Source organism: Alexandromys fortis, unplaced genomic scaffold (assembly GCF_014885135.2).
Source record: "Alexandromys fortis isolate MF-2015 unplaced genomic scaffold, M_Fortis_MF-2015_v1.1 scaffold_1, whole genome shotgun sequence".
Lineage (NCBI taxonomy): Eukaryota > Metazoa > Chordata > Mammalia > Rodentia > Cricetidae > Alexandromys > Alexandromys fortis.
The window spans coordinates 31,857,903-31,876,718 of NW_026067927.1; the positions used below are offsets into that span (position 1 = coordinate 31,857,903).

Sequence of the window (18,816 nt, forward strand, 5' to 3'; positions counted from 1 at the left end):
GATGCTTTCTTCTGGGCCCTCCTGTGGGTGCGAATGGGATGTGAAGGAAGAATTTCATTAATTAAGTAGAACCTCTCCTTTTTTTCTTCTCAAAACAAAACAAAATAAACTTGTGGTTTGAAGGTGACCCCCCTCCCCCCAGCTTGTGTGTTTATCACTTACTCTGCCCTCAGCTGATGGTGCTATTTTGGAAGGTTGTGGTTCTCCGCCTTCCTCCTGTTGTGGCCCTTTATCACAGTTCCTCATGCTGTGGTGACTCCAAACATCAAATTATTTTGTTGACACTTCATAGCTGTGATTTTGCTTCTGTTATGAATTGTGATGTAAATATGTGATATGCAGATGCCTTAGGTGACCCCTGGGAAAGGGGTTGGGACTCACAGTTTGAGAACCCCTGCTTTAGAGGGTTGGAGCCTTGCTGGAGGAAATGGGTCACTGGGGGCTGGCCTTGAGGTTTTCTAGCCTGGTCCCAGTTCCTGTCTTCTCTCAGCTTCCTGACCAGGTCCTAAGGTGGACCCCATTTTCACGGTCCCACTGACACTCCTCTGCCGTGATGGCACACCCCTGCAATCCCAGCACTTGGAAGGCTAAGGCAGGAGGATCCCTATGAGTTTGAGACCAGCCTGGGCCACAGAGTGAGACCTTGTCTTGAGAAAAACAAACCTTAGTTTTTGAGACAGTGTCTCTTACTAGGGTCCGAGGCTCACTCATTGAGCTAGACTGGCTGACCACGGAGCCCCAGGACCCTCCTCTCCATCTCCTTAGTATTATTAGGGTGCGCTGCCACGTCTGGGTTCCACACGCGTCCCGGGGATCAAATGAACAAACCAGGCTGTATAATCACTGCAGAATCCCACACACAGTCACATGATTGTGCCTCAGAATGGAAATTTTGTGTACGAGAAGGCGAGTAGCAAAGCGATGTGCTCTGTAAGGTGCAGAGCGCAGTGAACCACACAGCACCGTGAGGCGCCGTGGTGATGCGCAGGAACACGGCCGTAGGGAATTCGAAAGGCAACCCTGAGTGCTTGTGACTGGGCTAACCCCGTAAGAGCAGCTGCAGAAGCGCCGTGTCTGGGAGCCGCTCCGCGCTGCCTCTCCCCATACTTTCTTCTGGACCTCACTCAGCACCTTTTGGTGATTCTCCTCCTGCTTTTAGGTAGGGCTTGAGTTTGAGTGCGTTCTTGTTGCCGCTGTTCGGAGTAGAGTTTTTCCTATCACATTTCAATGTTTTCAAAAACGTTGCCTTTCATTTATTAGCCTCTGTATGGGAGCACCTGGGTCATGCTGAAGTCAGAGGACAGTTTGCTGGAGTCACTTCCCTTTTTCCATCACGTGGGTTCCAGGGACAGAACTCGCCCCGTCAGCCTCAACAGCAGGTGCCTTTACCCCCTGAACCATCTCACCAGCCCTAGTAGAAGAATTTTAAGGCGATTCTTCAGTACCCTTAAAAAATATTACTATTTTTAAATTTTTATGTATATTGGTGTTTTGCCTGCTTATATGTCTGTGTGAGGGTGTCTGATCCCCTGGAACAGGAGTTACAGACAGTTGTGAGCTTCCATGTGGGTGCTGGGAATTGAACCTGGGTCCTCTGGAAGAGCAGCCAGTGCTCTTAACTTCTGAGCCATCTCTCCATCCTCCTCTTCAGTACTTTTAAAAACATATTACACCACTATATTCTTTATTTGTATTTAATTAAAATGAGAACATGGCACCGTGAGACCATTGAGCTGGTAGAACACTTGTATGTAGGCCTGACCGCCCGAGTTTCATTCCTGGAACCAGCAAGACAACAGGAAAGAACTGGCCCCTGAGAATTCTCTGTGCTCTGTGAACACCTGCATGTGCGTGCGCATGCGTACACCCACACCCGTGTCAACACACATGCTCACATGTATACTTAATAACCTATGAGGATATTTTTAAATATGGTTGTTGCTCAGAGGCAGACAATGCTATCCTTGCTGTCTCGGCTTTTTTATTAACAATAGAACAATAGATAGTAAATGTTACAAAGTTTCTTTGGGGCCTCAGGTGATTGTGTGTGTGTGTGTGTGTGTGTGTGTGTGTGTGTGTGTGTGTAGGGTTTCTCAACAGCCCAGGCTGGCTTCAGACTTGTATCAATTCTCCTGTGTCAGCATCCAGAATACTGGGATCACAAGGGTAATCACACCAAGCTTGAAATTTTGGTGAACGTTTATTGAATCGGTTTATGTTAAGGTACACCTTTAACATTTTTACATAGTTAAGAAGCTTGAGCGTCCTTTGACTGAGTTGGCTGTGGTGAGCTAAAATAAAGCTGTAATTGCTTAATGCGACCACTAGAGGGTACTGTGACCCCACAGTTGTTCCATTTTGACAGCATTAAGTAGGCTTCCGCCTTCAAATCCAAAGTGTTTTCCCCCCATTCAAACGGTCAGTGAGTAGCCCTAACCTAGGAATACATCTAAAATTTTGTTTTCTTCATTTGGTTTGAAGGAAAAAAGTTTTTGACAATTTCATACGAAAGAGTCACTGAAGTCCAGGTACTGTCACATCACACCTGTTATGTCCACCCCTCTTCTCTGTCTCTCTGGAACCCCATCTTCCTCCCTCTTCTCTTCTCTTCTCTTCCCTCCTCTTCTCCACTTCCTCCTGCAGTGCTCATCCATGCACGAAAGCAGAGGCCAAAGAAGCAATCTTCTCTCACGGAACTGGTGCTTGCTGCTTTAGCTAAGTTAGCTGGCCGGGTAGCTCCCAGGAGCCTACTGTGTCTTCCCCAACACACGCCACCACGCCTGACCTTTCACATGGCTTTTGAGGTCAAGCCCTGACCTCATGTTTTGGTGACAAGCAATTCACCCGCTGGGCCACCTCCCCAGCTCAACAATTCCTCTAACTTGGGGATGGGAAGGGTCGGCAATACACCCGTGGGATTCTGCTTGACTCTGCGGTCAGATCATAAGGATCCACTGACCAGTTCCTAACTGTGTGAGACTTTGTTTCTCGGCGAGTCAAAAATGGAACCAGTAGAGGTGCCACATAACCAGAGAATTAAGTGTGCTCACCCCAGAGAAGTCCTGCATAGGGCTCCGGCTCCAGAGATGTACCCCTGATATCCCTCTTCCAGCTTTGTCTGGACTTTGTCTGAAGGGGTGCAGGCATGGCTCTTTAGCCACTAGAGGAACAGAGTATGGTGTGGCACCCTGGGAGTGTGTGCCATTCCCCAGCAGTTGGGCCAGTCCCATGCAGCTGGTATCACCCCATTCAGACCAAGCTCACAGAGGACCACCACATCCCACATCTCCAAAAGGAGCCATCTGCTTCTAAGGGGAAGGAACCCCTTCCTCTTATCGAAACCTTGTAGATTTAAGAAACTACCAAGGATATACAAGAGGGCCTTTGTCTTTAACACGTGTGGTCCCTGTGATACCCACCCCCAACAAGTAGATCTGGGCGGGGCGGGGTTGGGGTGTTCCTCAGTCAGCCCCAGGGTGAGTTTAGGCAACCGTGGAGCTGCCAGCTGGCCTCAGCCTTAGATTGTTGCCTCTGTGTGACCCCAGTGGCTGCCACAAAAGCAGCTGGCCAGGGGTCACCACATCGATTTTGCATAGTTCAGCCCACTTCCAGCAAGAAAAGTTCCGTGAGAGCATGCGTCCTAGGAAGGGCGTGTGGCTGGGGCCATCTGCATGCCCTGCAGGCTTGCTCCTCCCCCTGGCCCCACACAAGCCTGTGCCTCACTTCCATTCAGGCCCTGCTGTGTGCTGGCCTGCCTGCCTGGCTGGCCGGGGCCCATCTGCTCACACTGATTTTGTGACCCTGACCCCAACACAGTCCCTGCATGCCTCACACTGTGTGGGGGGGCCCTCCTGAGGGTGACAGACAGGCACAAGGGAAGAAGGAAGCAGAAAAGAGCCCAGCATGGGAGACATTCAGTTACTCGCCACACAAGCTTGTCTGTGACCCTCCTTGGGTACCCACCTGAATCTGGTTGGGTCAGAACGCAGGCAGTCACTTCTGAAATCCTGTCTGCTTTATGTGATTGTGAGAGAATGTCCCATAAGGTAGTCATGGTACGTGCCCCTGAGTGAGTGACCTTGTGTCTTTGTCTCAGAAGTAATCTGCCACCTCCCAACCATGCCTGTCTGTTCCCTCCAGTGTTAGGTAAGGACAGAGCCTATGACATGGGCAGCATGCTCTAAGCTTGCATTCTGTGTGTATGTGTGTGTTTCTGTGTGTATGGGTGCATGTGTGTGTGCATGGGTGCATGTGTGTGTGCATGGGTGCGTGCGTGCCTCTGGAAACCGGAGGGCAAACTTAGTGTATGTCCCTCAGGTGTGCTGCGCTTCCTCTTCCTCCTCCCAGAGATCCTTCTGGTTCCGGTGCCTGCAGAATTGGGATTGTAAGCGGCCGCCATTGTGCTCAGCTTTTACATACATTCTGGGGATTTGGAGACCAGGACTTCATGCTTGGAAGGCCAGTGCCCAGCTGGGTCCCCTCCCCCAGCCCCTTGAACTTGAAGTTCCTTACATACTCCCCTTCCCTCCAGTACATCTCTTTTAGCGTGTCTCCGGGTTTCTCCCTTGGAGGGAGCATCACACCCCTCTGGGCTCTCACCCCTGCCCTTGGCAACTATGCACACCATGGGCCCAGGCAGAAGACTGGAAAGTAGAAACAGCCTCTCTGCTGATGGCACGTGGGGGCTTCTTGACGTGCCCGGAGTCAGGGACTGAGGACTTCATCCTGCTCTATCAGAGATGCAGCCAGTGCCAGCTGAGGGTGATGTTAGGTTCCTGCAAAGAGTGCCAGAAAGTGAGGAGGGGCATTATGGACAGAAGCTTCCCTAGCCAGGGCAGTGAACCAGCAATAGTCTCACTGGGTGAGAAGGGGAAAGAGGGCAGAGTGCTGGAGAACATGGCTGTGTCACTGCTCCCCCAAAAACTCAAGTCCGCGCAGGGATCAGGACCTAGGATCTGTGGCCAAGGCTCACAGGGAGGCAGGTCCGTTGCGGCGGGCGGCGGCACACCGAACTCCCCTGCAGACTCTAGCTAGATTCTGTTGTAGTATAAGCACAGGTGAATCTGTGAGAGGAGACCTCTAGCTAGCTCCTGTCTGGGTGAAGAGCTGCACCCGTCCTCTGCCGTGCGAGCAAAACGCCTCGCGCCACAATGGGCAGCAGAGAGCAGCTTGACATAAGAGAGCCCTGGCAGACCACCCCGACCAGAGCTTTCCAGTTGGAGGGAGTGTCTGAGAGATGGGAGGCACCAAAGACATCAGAGTGTGGCGGTCCCAGCTGATCTGGCTGCTGAGTTTATGTGTGTGTGTGTGTGTGGGGGGGCGCAGGGAGCCCAGAAACACCCACACCCAATGTGTGCCCGAGTCAAACGGGAAGGGTACAGGACGTCCCCTAGAGGGACAAAGTTATTACTCAGCTTTCTGTCAGTGACAAGATTCCTGGAAAAAAATCCACTGCAAGGCCGGAAAGCCTCATTTCAGCCTCTGGGCTCAGGTTTCAGCTCTACTCTATGGCGAGGCAGGACTTGATGGCCGTAGCAGCTGGTGGAACAGAGCCACTTAAGGGCTGGAAGTTGGGAAGCAAAGGGACAGACAGGAGAGGTGTAGGGGTCCCATTAGTCCCTCCCAGGGCATGCTCAATGACCTGACTTACTCCCACCAGGTCCTACATCCAGCAGTCTTCTATTTCCAGAAAACACACCAAGCTTGTGGTAAAGTCTTCAACTGTGAGCCTGTGGAGGGCATTGAAGGCCCCGTAGAGATATACTCTGCCGCACAGTAGGTCCCAGACTCTGGCAAAGATATCGATTTCAAAAAAAATGGCAGTGTTCCCAGAGGACCCCCAAGAATGATTTCAGATTTGAGGAGAAAAAAAGCGCAGTTCCTGAGTGTGCCCTGTGGCTCTGAACCTGGGAGTCCTTGAGATGTTCACAGCATCTCCAATGTGTGGCGATCAAATAAGACTGGGCACACGCGCCATTCTGATGGGAATTTCCTGAGTGTGCTTATTTCGTGACGGCTTGTAGACCTCACAGGATGCCCTGTGATTGAGAAGCAGAAGTCATGGCTACATTTCTTGGATAGGTAGACAGCAAAAAGGTATCTATATTTGAAGATGTGGTCCAGGATAAAACAAGCATGAAACAGGGGAATCTGGATGAGGGTCCGAGGACCATCTTACTGCTCACAGTCTTGTGGGACCCCCTCCTTCCCTGGGTGACATGGTGGCGGGCCATACATGGGAACTGCCCAGTGTGCGATGTGTGTTTGAGGTGTTGCTGGGTCTCACACTTCACTGTCCAGTGTCCTGAGACACGGTCTGTGTTCTGAAGCCATTGTTAGTCCCGTTAGAGACTATGAATGTTGCATTCTCATGGAGGTCCGGGCCGAGTGAGTTCAGGTGTTAATTCAGCCTGGAGGTGTAGTTCAGGTATAGAGTATGTGGCCAGCTTGCATGAGGCCTGCATTTAACCCCCCAGCACCTCCAAATCTAAACGACCCCAAACCCTGTTGTCACCATGGGTCAGACAGGGCAGGCACACCGAAGGGCTTGCTAGCAGTCTGCCCCCTTGTGTCTTCTTGAATTCAGAGGTGGCCATTGCATTCATGCCCAGTGGTGACATTCCCTGAGGGCCTCGCAGCATCCTAAACCTGCTACATACCAACACAGCTCCTCATGTCACCTTGCGCCTGCCACCTGTGACTTGTGTTACCCAGTCAGTCCAGCTGGGGCTTCACACTCAACTATAGGTCCTTACTCCCCCGTCTCCATTCTCATATCTGCCTTTGTATTCACATGCCTTCTGGAGATATTTCTGCTTGGTGTATAACATCCCTGCCCCCCCCCCCACCTTAGCAGAGCTGATGCCGTGATGGAAGAACCATTCAGGCCTTAAAACCCAATGTGTAGGCAGCACCACCTGCCAAAACCAGAACAAAGACCTAATCCATCGAAGTCCGTAGTTCTGGGAAAGTCCTTACATGCTTTTTTTTTTTTAAAATTATTTATTTATTTATTTTGCTTCTGTAGTCAAGTTTTGGCTAACTGTTTTTGTTGAATGAAGTATGTCAAACCCAGGAGGTGATTTTGGTTCATAAAAGTCCATCCTGAGAAAGACGGGGGACTGCGCTCAGGTCCAGAACATCCAGTGTAGTCCCCAGCTGGCTAATCCGGCTTAAACCCGAATCTTCGCTGGTGGCTACTCCATGACAGCGAGGCAAGGTTGGCTCAACCCTTATTAATATAATAATTTCCAGATCTTACTCCTTTCCTGAAAATTTTCTTTTTCTTTATGGCTTGATAAAATTTCTATATGTGCCACCGTTTCGTTATCTGAGGCAAGAGAGAAGTTTGGGGAGGATCAATAAAAACAGATTATGTTTGAAAATTTCATAAGAAGGGCTGGAGAGATGGCTCAGAGCTTAAGAGCACTGGCTGCTCTTCCAGAGGTCCTGAGTTCAATTCCTAGCCATCACATGGTGACTCACAAACCATCTTTAATGAGATCTGGTGCCCTCTTCTGGTGTGAAGGCAGAACACTGTTTATATAATCAATCATCAATCAATCAATCAATCAATCTTTAAAAAAGAAAAATGTCAAAAGTACTTTGTATGCTAATTTAAGGAAGATTATATGGGGGAGGGACCCCCGATAGGAAGACAAGGCAGGATGTTGGGGGGATGGTGGTTGCACATATATGGGAATGTCAGGATGTTAGGGAGAGACTGTGTTCGCACACATGTGTGGGAATGTCACAGTCACAGTGAGGACTAAAGAGACTGTTCAGTGGGTAAATTCTAGCCACGTCAGTGTAAGAACCTGAGTTTGGATCCCAGAATCCACAAAGCTGGTCTTGGTAGTGTGTGAGTGTGTGGTATGTGTGCGCGTGCGTGTGTGTCTAGCCCCAGGACTCACAGTGAGATAGAGGACAGAAACAAGAGAATCTCCAGAGACTGGGAGGCCTGCTAGCCTGGTGTATGCAGTGGCAAGCAGGAGACCCTGTCAAAGCAGAAGGCAAGGATAGCGGCCCAAGGTTGTCACCTGACCTCTGCTTATCCACGATGGCACACGATGCCTGTACTCCTATGCATATGTGCTCACACACATGTCATAGCATGTACACACATAATTTAAAAAGAAAACATTACAATGAAACCTATTATTCTGTAAAACTAAAATAAACTATTTTTTTTCCCAAACGTGTAGATGTTGATTCCACAGGGTGAGCAGGGCTGAGGTCCTTCTGCCGTTCCGCTGAGCTCCAAAGGGAAACTGAGGTTACTGTACTCTGGGTTGCACTAGCAGCAGAGGTTCACAGGCACCACCATAGCGGGAGAAGTCCTTTGCAGGTGAAGATCTTCATAGCTAAGGAGCTCTTACCACCACGAACGATGACAGAAGGAAGACTATATGGGGGAGAGGGACCCATGGGAGAGGTGGGAGGAGGAGGGGTGGGGTTGGGTTAGCAGGGACACATCAACCTATCAGCTCCACCAAGATGGATGTCCTGCTCCAGCTGGACACCTCCTAGGCCAGGCTACGTATGGGAGGTTCTCCAAGGTTGCAGACTGGGATTGTTTCTGAGGACAGTGCCTTGTAGGAATGTCCTGTGTGAATTTTCTGGGAATTTGTAGGTAATGAGTGTAAGCTCAAGCCCACTGGAGGCACAGAACTTTGCTAGTCTTGTCAGGAGAACAGAATGTACAGGCCATCTAGGTTCTCTAGCAGGACTGCTGTGTGCACTGTGCCCAGGGTAGCTGTGTTCATTGTGCCCAGGACTGCTATGTGTACTGTGCCTGGGGTCACCGAAGGGCAAGCAGCTAGAATCCCATCTCCATCCTTAGCTGTACGGCCTTGGGCACTCCTCTGTTGCATAGAATCCTGAAAAAGCATCCTTCAGGCCCAGTATGTTTGACCTTAAAAATAAAATGTTTGTGTTTGTGACGTTTGCCTGTGCACACGTGTGCATGCTTATACCTGTGCTTGAGGATGCCAGAGAGAGTTGAGAGGGTCCTGTTCCTTCACTCTCTACCTTATTCCCTTGAGACAAGGCTTCTCACTGAACCTGAAGCTTGTTGTTTCAGCTGGAGTGGCTGCTCGGTGTACTTCCAGAATCCTCCACCTTCATGCTGTAGTTACTGGCACACACAGCCATGCCTGGCTAGGGATTTAAGCTCATGTCCTCATGCATACATGGCAAGAGCTTCTACCCACAGAGCCATCTCCCTACCCTCTCAGGGTCACTGGTTACAGCAGAAAATGGCAGGTCCTACTTAGTCACGGAAAGTCAGGAGCTGTGCACAGGAAATTTCAGAGGCGCTGCACTCTATGGATGTAATACCCACATTGACCACAAGAGGTCACCCTGTAGCCACATTCTGGACAGGCACCCTAGATACGAGGCAATTAAGGAGAGATATTTTCAAAAATTTCAGGTACATGATGATCTTGTCCTTGGTGAATCAAACAGTTTGTTCTAAACCTAAAGGGTCTTTGGAAATGCTTTACGAAGAATTCCATCTCTTCCTTATGAATAATGAGCGGAAACCCAGCCAGAGGAGGGGCATTCAGAACACGGCTTGTTAACCCATGGCTGGCTGACCACTGTGGCGTTGATTAACCTCTCTGTGTCTGTTTACTCATCTGCAGAATGCTGACATCAGTACTGACACCTCGGGGTCATGATGAGGTTTAAATGATGCTCACACTAGTGTCTGGTGCGTAGCGAGCCCTATGAAAGTCTACGAAATATAATAGTAATGGTGATAATAATTTGGTCAAAAGCTATTGATTTTTGTGCCAAACGAATAAAATCCAACAATTAAGAGGCGCTCATAAATCTCGAAAATCGGTTGACTATACTTAGGTCGTACAGTCTTAGAATCCTTCTGCTTATTATGCAGGCAGTAGGAACCAGGAACCGAGTTTCTGTTTGTTTGAGAGGTGGTGTCACGTAGCCCCTTTGGGTTTAGATCTAGCTATGTAGGATGGCCTTGAACTCCTGCCTCTGCCTCCCAAGTCCTGGGATCCCAGGTGTGCACCACCTCGCCAGGCTTTCAGACAGTCCTCTTGGCATCTGTGAAGTTTTCATTAGAAGGAGTGAATGATAATTCTGTCCTCTGCCCTTGGCTGTGGTGTGTGCAGCATTTTGCCTGAAGTCCTGTTGAACTTCTGTTCTGACAGCAAGCTATATCCCAGGGTCTGGGCTATTGGCTGCAGGCCCTGCGCATTGTATGAGCTCAGAGGAGCCTCTCAAGTCAATCTTCCATTGTGTAGGACAGACTTCCCTCTGCCAGGGGACACACAGTAGTGCCAAATGGCCGTCACACAGTATAGGAAGCAGGGGTCCCACTCCTCAGTGTCCTCCCTAGAAGCCAAACTCCACAGATGTCATCACCAGGCACAATGGCCTGAATGGGGGAGTGGGGAGGCTGACGTCTGGTCCTGAGGTTATCAGGCTTCTCTTTGGAAACAGGGAATCGAGCTGCGGGGTGCTCAGCTGCAACAGGGGCAAAAAAAACAAGCCGGGTGAATCATCTCACCCCGGGAAACGGCTACTGTTCCTATTTTTACAGTTTGTGCAGGAGCAGCCACACGCACTCAAGATTTTACAAAATCAGAATCCCACAGCTGCTTCAGGAGCACGTTGTGAGGTGGGATCAGGCCGTGGAATGCCCTGGAAGCACCGGTGTGGCTACTCTAAGCCCTGAGCTTCCTCTAGTACCTCTTTTGGTCTCTGCATTTTCTTGCCGGGCACATTTTCCGAAAGCCCTCCTCTGGGAGAGCTTCAAGAAAGTGGACTTAGTAGGTCGACAAACAAGAACACTCTCAGTCAGGCCCCAGCCCGGGGGGTAGCTCAGTGGTGGAGTGCTCGCCTAGTGAGAGACCTTTGGTGAATTCATAGCACAGCAATGAACAAAACAGAAAAATAAGCTTAGCCCCAAACTCCAAAACCAGACACTTGGTTTTCACGCAGTGTCAGAGTGAATAGTACCAAACACAGCTTTGGGCCTTGGTTGTCTGTATATGTGTATATGCATGTGTGTGTGTGTGTGTGTTTTGAGTGTGCAAAGCATGTGTTTGCATGTGCAAGCAGAGATCAGTGTCAGGAGTCATTCCTTAGAAGCTCATCCACCTTGTTTACTGAGACAGTCTTTCACTGGTCTAGAACTCAGCAATAAGGCAGGGCCGGCTGGCCAGCGAGTGCCCCCCCCCCCCAGTGCTGGGATTAAAAGCACTGGCTGCCACTCCCCACTTTTTCTGCATGGTCCGGGGCTTGAACTCCAGTCCTGGAACTTGTGCAGTGAGCACTTTGCTGTCTTCGCAGCCCCTGAACCCTCAGGTTTTGCTGGTGTGACAGGAGGGCTCACGTGGTTTTATTAGCATATCTTCCAGAGCAGAAGGCAGGCTCGCAGTCTGGGGCTCGCTGCGGCCCTGTTACCTTTACATGCGACACGTTAGTTTCCAGAGCGGCAGTCACCGTGTGCCGGCACACCTGCTGCTGCTTAGCCAGAATTCAAATGTCCGTGGGGTCTGGCAGGGGTGACATGTGCCTTCAGGCCTAACGTGACATGTATAGTGTGACTCGTAAGGCACGGAGATGCCCGCCACCCATTCTCCCCACACCTCCCAGCGAGTCAGCTGACGGTGTGAGCAGTGAGTGCTGGATGCCGCCGATTGTGGAACAAACTTGGTTCCAGGCTGCACGGGGTTCCCGGAGCCACCTTCGAAGACCCCCAGGAGCAGAGCTTTTCTGTGTAAAGGCTGACTGCTTCCTTCCCCTTGTTTTGCAGGACACAAGCTCCAAACTTCAGGCTTGCACCACACTCGAGCTCCAGGCATATTCTGTCTCTCTGTCTCTGTCTGTCTGTCTCTTTGTCTGTCTCTCTGTCTCTGTCTCTCGGTTTGTCTCTGTCTCTCTCCTGCCCTATGCAGCTGCTCCGGCTTTTTCACAGCAGCTGAGCCTGCCTTCTTTCCTGGTCTCTAATTGAAGAAGAATAGCTCTCTTCCTCCTCCTCACCTCCCTCCTTTCCACCTTTGTCCTCCCCACCCCCTTCTCCACCTCCCTCTTCCTGGCAGCTGCCAGGATTTCTAGCTTGCCTCTCATGTTTTTTTTTTCTCCCCAAATCAAATTCAACAACAAAAACAATCCCTCACTCCCACCCCCACCCCCCCAAAAAAAGAAAGCAAAAGAAAATCCCCCTGAGGTGCACAAGGACAGAAGTGTGAGGTGCGCACCATGGGAAGTTCAGTTCTGAGCTGGGGAGCCTGGGGTTCACAGGTTCCGGCACTTGGTCTAGATGGGAAGACAGAACGTCTGTGGCTTGGGGTCAGGGTGTTTCAGCTAGGGTGCACTGCTCTGCGGTCCTGATTAGGGCTGTGGCTGACTGCTGCCCCCAAGCCTTTCCTACTATTGAGAGAGAAAGTAGGAATTCAGGACTGGTTTGCAAACCTCGTGTGACAGCCGAGGCTCTGCCAGGCTCCTGCCACCCCCATGCTCTGCAAGTGCACGGCTAAGAATAATTGTGCCTTCCAGAAAGCTCTCACCACGGATGTCCGGCTAGCTGTGTAAGGGCTTCCCTCTCTGCTTCCTGTTTCCTGTCTCAGCTGTCTGGTGAAATGCTCCCACCTGTAGATCTGCATTTCACCCCGGGGAGAGGGTGGATAGTGACTCCCAGCATGGGGCAGGAATGGGACAGGCTGATGGACCCTTTAAATGCCAGGATGCTGCTACTGCTGAGGTTTAACCTTGCTTAAAGATTTCATTTCTTTTGAAAAAAAAATATCTTAGTCATAGGTTGCGGACAAACAACTGCCCGTTCCTCCACCAGCAGCTCTTGGGGCAACATTTTTTTTGGAAATAACCAGAAAGACTTGGGAGAGGATGGATGAGTGAGTGGGAACACTGAGGATAACTCAGACCTTTCTGGAATGGAGCCAGCCTCGTCTGCCCCAAGAGACTTTTTGGCTACTGCCCTGGGAGACCCAGTCCTATAGAATCTGGGCACTAACGACACCGAGTGTCTTGGGCTTCATCTTTAAGAATTTGGTTCCCTTTTGTTTGTGTTTCAAACTTCAGTCTCTTTTTAAGGATTGCAGACAGAGTTGACACGCAGGTTTCATCCACTAGCAAGCCGCAAAGCTGAGTGTTCTGTTGGCCCTGGTGAGTGTGGGGGAGAGCCAGGGATGAAGACTCAGTCAGGGCACCCCATCACCTCCAGCTCCTGCTCCTTGTTAGCCTAGGGGGGCACACTACAGGCCTCCCACTAGCCAAGTGTGAAAGCTGCCAACTTTGAAAAAGGGGCATGAATGTGGCCTTTCCTAAGATAACCAAGGGAACTCTACCTGCACTGGGCTTGAGGCTCCTCGGCCGCAGCCTCTGGGCCAGCTGTCCTGGGCATGGCTGTTCCTGAGGCGTGTATCTGCTGTTTAAAGTCAGTCTCTGTGCACGGTCCAAATGCAAAGGGGAGCAAATGCCTTGGGCCCCACTTCCGTCTGTCTCCAAAGGAGGCACGCTTCCACCTTGGCAGTCAAGGTCGCAGAGAACACGCTAATAAAACAAGCGTCTGCCGAAGGTATCGACTTATTTATTTTAGAGGTTGGGAGTGGGGATTGTCTCTCTGGCTTACCATGCAAAACTTTAACTCTGGGACTCAGGAGTCCTCCTGTCTCAGCCTTCCAGGTAGCTAGGATTCCAGGTGCTCCTAAGCATTTTATTTTACTTCGATTTTGAGACAGGGCCTCAGGTGTACCAGGCTAACAGTTCAAGGATGACCTTGAACTCTAGGTCTGTGCTTCTACTCGTGGTTTATAAATCCAGGTGTTGATGCTCCGTGAACACTCTACCCACCCCACCCCTCCAGAGGGTTTCAAAAGCAGAGCACATGTAAGACTTCCTCTTTAATGGACTCACCGTCCCTTATACTATTAAAGTTTAGGGACTTCGTAAGAGTGTAGCCACTGTAGAGTACGCACTCAGAAACACAGCTTGTGACTTCCAGTCAGGCCCCAAACCTTTCTTTCCTAATTTAGATGGGAACTTTGGGACCACTCAGACTTACCTAATTAAAGCTGTGTGGGGCCGTATCTGATGGCAAAAAGGAGGGTTTCCTGTAACCGAACACTCTTAAAAGGTTAGCAGAGTAGACTAGCTTTGGGGCTTGTCAATCATTCCTTCTGGCCCAGACTGGCTGGGGGTGGGGTCTGGAAATGCTAGGACCTAAGCTTGCACTAACCTGTACGGACCTTCCTGTCGAGCAGGGACTATGGGGGAGTTTCCTGCAGCCTGGCAAGTGAGCAGTTTTCTGTAAGTGGCAGAAGCAGGTGTGTGCTTAGATATCAAACGGATTATTATTTCTGACGTTTCCTCGGGATCTGAAACTAAGGAGAGACAAGAAGCATTAAAACTTTGAGTTTCAGGAGGATTAATTGTTTCTCTCAGTGTCTGTGCTGCTGGGGTTCTATTTAGGAAGTGGTCTCCTGGGCCAATGTGTTCAAGTGTACTTCCCACTTTCTCTTCTATGAGGTTCAGTGTGGCTGGCTTTATGTTGAGGTCTTTGATCCATTTGGGCTTGAGTTTTGTGCATGGTGATAGATGTGGATCTATTTTCATTCTTCTACATGTTGATATCCAGTTATGCCAGCATCATTTGTTAAATATGCTTTCTTTATTCCATTTGATATTTTTTTTTTGCTTCTTTGTCAAAAATCAGGTGTTCAAAAGTGCGGATTAATATCTGGGTCTTTGATTCGGTTCCATCCGTCCTCTGGTCTGTTTTTATGCCAACTTTGAAAAGAGCAACAGCTTAAGTTTCCATCACTTAGAAACACATTTTATTCACTCAGGGATCACCATCATTTTATTTGCCACTAAGACAGACCGGAAGGGGCTTTGAGAGTTTGAGAGACCTTGCAGATAATCGCTGTTTTCAGCCCGGCACCTGCAGTTCTCAGTGTAGCCGCCGGGAGGCGCAAGAGGCCGCCTGACCCCTCGTCCGGCCTTTGGCGTTGGGAAACCCTCAGCCTCCCAGTGCAGCAGGAAAACTCCCTTTTAAAGGACTTCACAAGTTAACACTGAATGCGTATGTTCACTTACCTGAAGAATGCTCCAGGAAAAAGAAAATTACTGTATGCGCGCTTGCGCTTGCGCTTGATTTTTGCCTTAGTCTAGCAAACTTCGCGTCTTTGCCCTAGCCAATCTCCCAGGCTTCGCTCAGCAGAGGAGAAGCTCCTAGGGTTCCATAGCACACTTTTCCGTGTAGCACGAGAGATACAGACAACCCACAGTGTTGTGTTCTGCGGGTGAGCAATCTGTAAGCGTGGTGTGTGGGTCTCACTCACAGGACAAATGACAAGTTCAGGAAACTCCTAGGATCGCATCCAAATTTGTTAAAAGAACCTTTTAAAGACACATTTTTACGTTTTTAAAATATTTCAAAATCTCATCACACAGACGGATTCTTGCTCGCTCCATCAGTCCTGGTGGTTTTTGGTCTCCAGCCCCGGGGCGCTGGGTGCAAGCTCTGCTCTGAATCTAATTAATGCACATATTGCACCGGGCCTTGGTGCCCAGTGTGCCCCAGGTCAAGACCCCTGAGAGGTCAACGCGAGGCTGTATGGGATGGGTGGATGAGGAGGTCTGGATCCTTCTAGGTCGGCCTGTAGGCGGCGCCCTGGGAAAAGCATTGTGGAACAGCGTGTGTCAAGCTGTGGAGTCTGAACCCCGGAACCCCACGGGTTTCGGGCTTAGTATCCCTGTGTGCTTCTCTGCTCTCTGCGGCTGGGCACGCGTGCATCACAATCCCAGCAAACAGGGCAAGTCTAAGAGGTGCGCACCCAGGGGCGGGGGAGCGGCACGCGGCTCAGACCCCCACGTGCCGGGCAACCCAGCGCGACCCCCGCGCACGGCGGGGCTCTCTGCCCACCCCACCCGGCGGCAGGTGGACAGTGTTGCTATGAAAGAGAAAGCGTTGATTGTCCCCATTGCGAACTGCCACACGCCAGACCTCCTCTTTTGTGTGCCCCGTATAGAAATGCAAACGAGCCGCGTGTGCCGGCAGCAATCTGCTGGTCCCTGCTGCCCGCACCCCACAGCGATCTGCCAGGGGCAGGGGTGGGGGGGGGGACAGGACGGGACGGGGGGGGGGGGGGCGGTGGTTCAACCTTTGCAGCCGCGACCCTGAAAGGCGCTGAGTCCTGAGTTCTAGTGGCGGCGTTGGCCTGGTGTCAGCTGCAGTTGCAAACCTTTGACTTTAAGTTTCGGTTTCAATGCAACAGCCCCATAACCTTCAAATTGAAAATAAGAAGAAAATTACAAAGGTCTCAATAAAAATAAATGCAAAAAAAGGCTTTTACATTCTCCAAGTGTGCATTTCACAAATTCCAGGATCATATTAGCAAACAACGTTGTTGGTGTTTTTTTTTTAACTTTTTCCTTTTAAGGACTTACAAAAAAGAGAGGCGAGATGAAATCTGCAGGCTCCAGTCTGCCTGGTAACACCCTGACAAAAGCGGCAGATTTGAGGCTGTGTCATCCCCCGCACCCCTCCCCACGTGGCCTTCTGGCACGAGCCGCGGGCCTGCCGCCTCATTTGCATCAGAAAGCGGGCGCTGGCCAATGGGAGCGCAGCCTCCCGCCAGCTGGCCGCGTCTCACGAGCCGGTCTATAAAAGGACTCGCGCGGCGCTGCCCGGCGCACTCGCTGGTGGTGGGCGCGCGGCGCGGATCGTGTTCTGGGGCTCCTTACCTGCTGCTCCCTCCGCATTCTTCACTTTTGGATAACTTGCTGTTTGTGGATCGCATAATGACTCTGGAAGAAGTCCGTGGCCAGGACGCAGTTCCGGAAAGCACAGCCAGGTAGGTGGGTTTTGGGGTGCCGAAAGTTGGAGTTGTCGGGTAGCGATCTTTTAGGGTCTTCTAGGATGTAAGTTTGAGGGGTGGGTGCCATGCACTGTCTGACAGCGAGGTGCCGAGGCGGTGGGACTACAATAACTACATTCGATTCATTCCTAGAGCTAGGGTCTGGGATTCTGGCGCCAGGTCGGGATTGGGAAACATGGGCTATGGGCTCCAGATCTGGAGCAGGGAACCGGGGGTGCAGGCGCCAGGTCGAGACTGGGTGATGGTAAATGAGGGCGCCAGATCATGACTAGGGTGCCAGAGGTGTGGGCGCCAAGTCGGGACTGGGGATCCGGGTGTGTGGGCGCCAGGTTGGAGTTGAGAGGCAGGAATGCTGGCGCCAGACGGGTCTAGGCTAAAGAGCCAGCTGGGACTTGGAGGTCAGGGCTGGGATCTACACCGCGTCCCCGTGCTGGTCCCCACTCACGGTGCTTGTTCTTTCACAGGATGCAGGGCGCCGGGAAAGCGCTGCACGAACTTCTGCTGTCGGCGCAGCGCCAGGGCTGTCTGACCGCTGGCGTCTACGAGTCCGCCAAAGTCCTGAATGTGTGAGTATAGGAAGGCCCCGCGTGCAGGGATTGGGGCTGGCGCGGCCGGGAGACCTGGGGGTGTCATCGACTCTGACCTTGTCCTACCCATCTGCCTTGCAGAGACCCTGACAATGTGACCTTTTGCGTGCTGGCTGCCGATGAAGAAGATGAGGGCGACATAGCGCTGCAGATCCATTTCACGCTGATACAGGCGTTCTGCTGTGAGAACGACATTGATATTGTGCGCGTGGGTGATGTGCAGCGGCTAGCGGCGATCGTGGGTGCAGACGACGAGGCGGGTGCGCCGGGAGACCTGCACTGCATCCTCATTTCGGTGAGTACAGCTACTGTCTCTCCCCACGCCAGTCTCCCCCACCCGCTTGGCCAACGGCCAGCCTGGCTGACCCCTGTATTTTTAAACACAGAACCCTAATGAGGACACGTGGAAAGACCCTGCCTTGGAGAAACTCAGCTTGTTCTGCGAGGAGAGCCGCAGCTTCAACGACTGGGTGCCCAGCATTACACTTCCCGAGTGACAGTCCGGCAGGGACCTTGGTCTGTTCGACTTGGTGACGCTCTAGCGCGCGGCTGGCTCTGGAGTGACCTTCCGAGGGCGCTCGAGTGCGCGTGAAGACTGGCAGGCGGTGTTGCCTGGAGAGTGAGGAGCGCAGCCTCCCAAGAAGGGGGCATGGCGGCCGCGGGGACACCTTGTTCCGAGCCCAGGACTCTGCCAGTGTCCAGAGAGGCTGCTAGCACAGGAAGGCCTAGGCAAGGACGTTGGCCGCAGGGCCGGGAAGAATCGACTAGCGAGGCAGGCAGGCGTGACTCAGCAGCCTTCCAGTGAAAGGAGGGGAAAGGCAAAGCAGGCGGCCTGGATGGACTTGGTACAGCTGCAGGAGTGATCAAGCTGCAGGAGCGAGCCGGACTTTGCTGGCTGCACTGCTCTTTCCGAAACGGATCCCGGGCAATGCTTTCATTTTTCTAAAGGACGCTATCGTGGAAGCTTTGAATTTCACAATAAACTTACTGAAACCAAACTTACGCCTTTTATTGAGGGTAGGGGAGTCTTAGTTCGAGGGAGGTGGTAAAGGTGTTTCTGGTGGTTGGTGGAACTAACGGCACCTGTGGCGGTACAATCTCCCGGGACTGGCGGTGGGGGAGGGGATGCTGGCGTGTAGTAAGTGGGAGAACTTGGGGCCGGAGTACTGTTTTATCTTTTCAGGAAGATTTTAAACTTGCAAGACAGGAGTATATTTGAGATAGGCATCCCGGTGCTGGAGCTCAAGTCTTACAATCCAATCCGCTAACAGTGACTTCTGCCTCCAGTTCCTCGCCCCCCCCCTTTAACCCTCCCCCTTAGCCCCCAACAGCTGCTTATCTGGACAGCTTGC

General features: G+C 51.4%; 1 protein-coding gene across 2 annotated transcripts; it reads left to right on the forward strand.

The window, feature by feature from the left end:
* The first annotated feature begins 16,685 nt into the window (after positions 1 to 16,685).
* On the forward strand, positions 16,686 to 18,462 carry Gadd45g (growth arrest and DNA damage inducible gamma). Of its 2 annotated transcripts, none has more exons than XM_050144510.1 (4): positions 16,686 to 16,853; positions 17,342 to 17,443; positions 17,546 to 17,759; positions 17,851 to 18,462. In XM_050144510.1, the coding sequence occupies exons 1-4, from the start codon at positions 16,801 to 16,803 to the stop codon at positions 17,959 to 17,961; spliced, it is 480 nt and encodes a 159-aa protein (XP_050000467.1). In that variant the 5' UTR covers positions 16,686 to 16,800; the 3' UTR covers positions 17,962 to 18,462. The 2 variants fall into 2 exon arrangements, with proteins under 2 accessions (XP_050000467.1, XP_050000468.1); XM_050144511.1 differs by having other exon boundaries at positions 16,715 to 16,857.
* Positions 18,463 to 18,816: the final 354 nt, after the last annotated feature.

What these genes read in the sequence shown, in the direction of transcription:
- Gadd45g (XM_050144510.1), top strand. Translation starts at nt 16,801, where the DNA reads ATGACTCTGGAAGAAGTCCGTGGCCAGGACGCAGTTCCGGAAAGCACA. An exon ending in GTTCCGGAAAGCACAGCCAG is followed by an intron (nt 16,854 to 17,341) that starts GTAGGTGGGTTT and finishes GTTCTTTCACAG; the next exon opens with GATGCAGGGCGCCGGGAAAG. An exon ending in TCCGCCAAAGTCCTGAATGT is followed by an intron (nt 17,444 to 17,545) that starts GTGAGTATAGGA and finishes TCTGCCTTGCAG; the next exon opens with AGACCCTGACAATGTGACCT.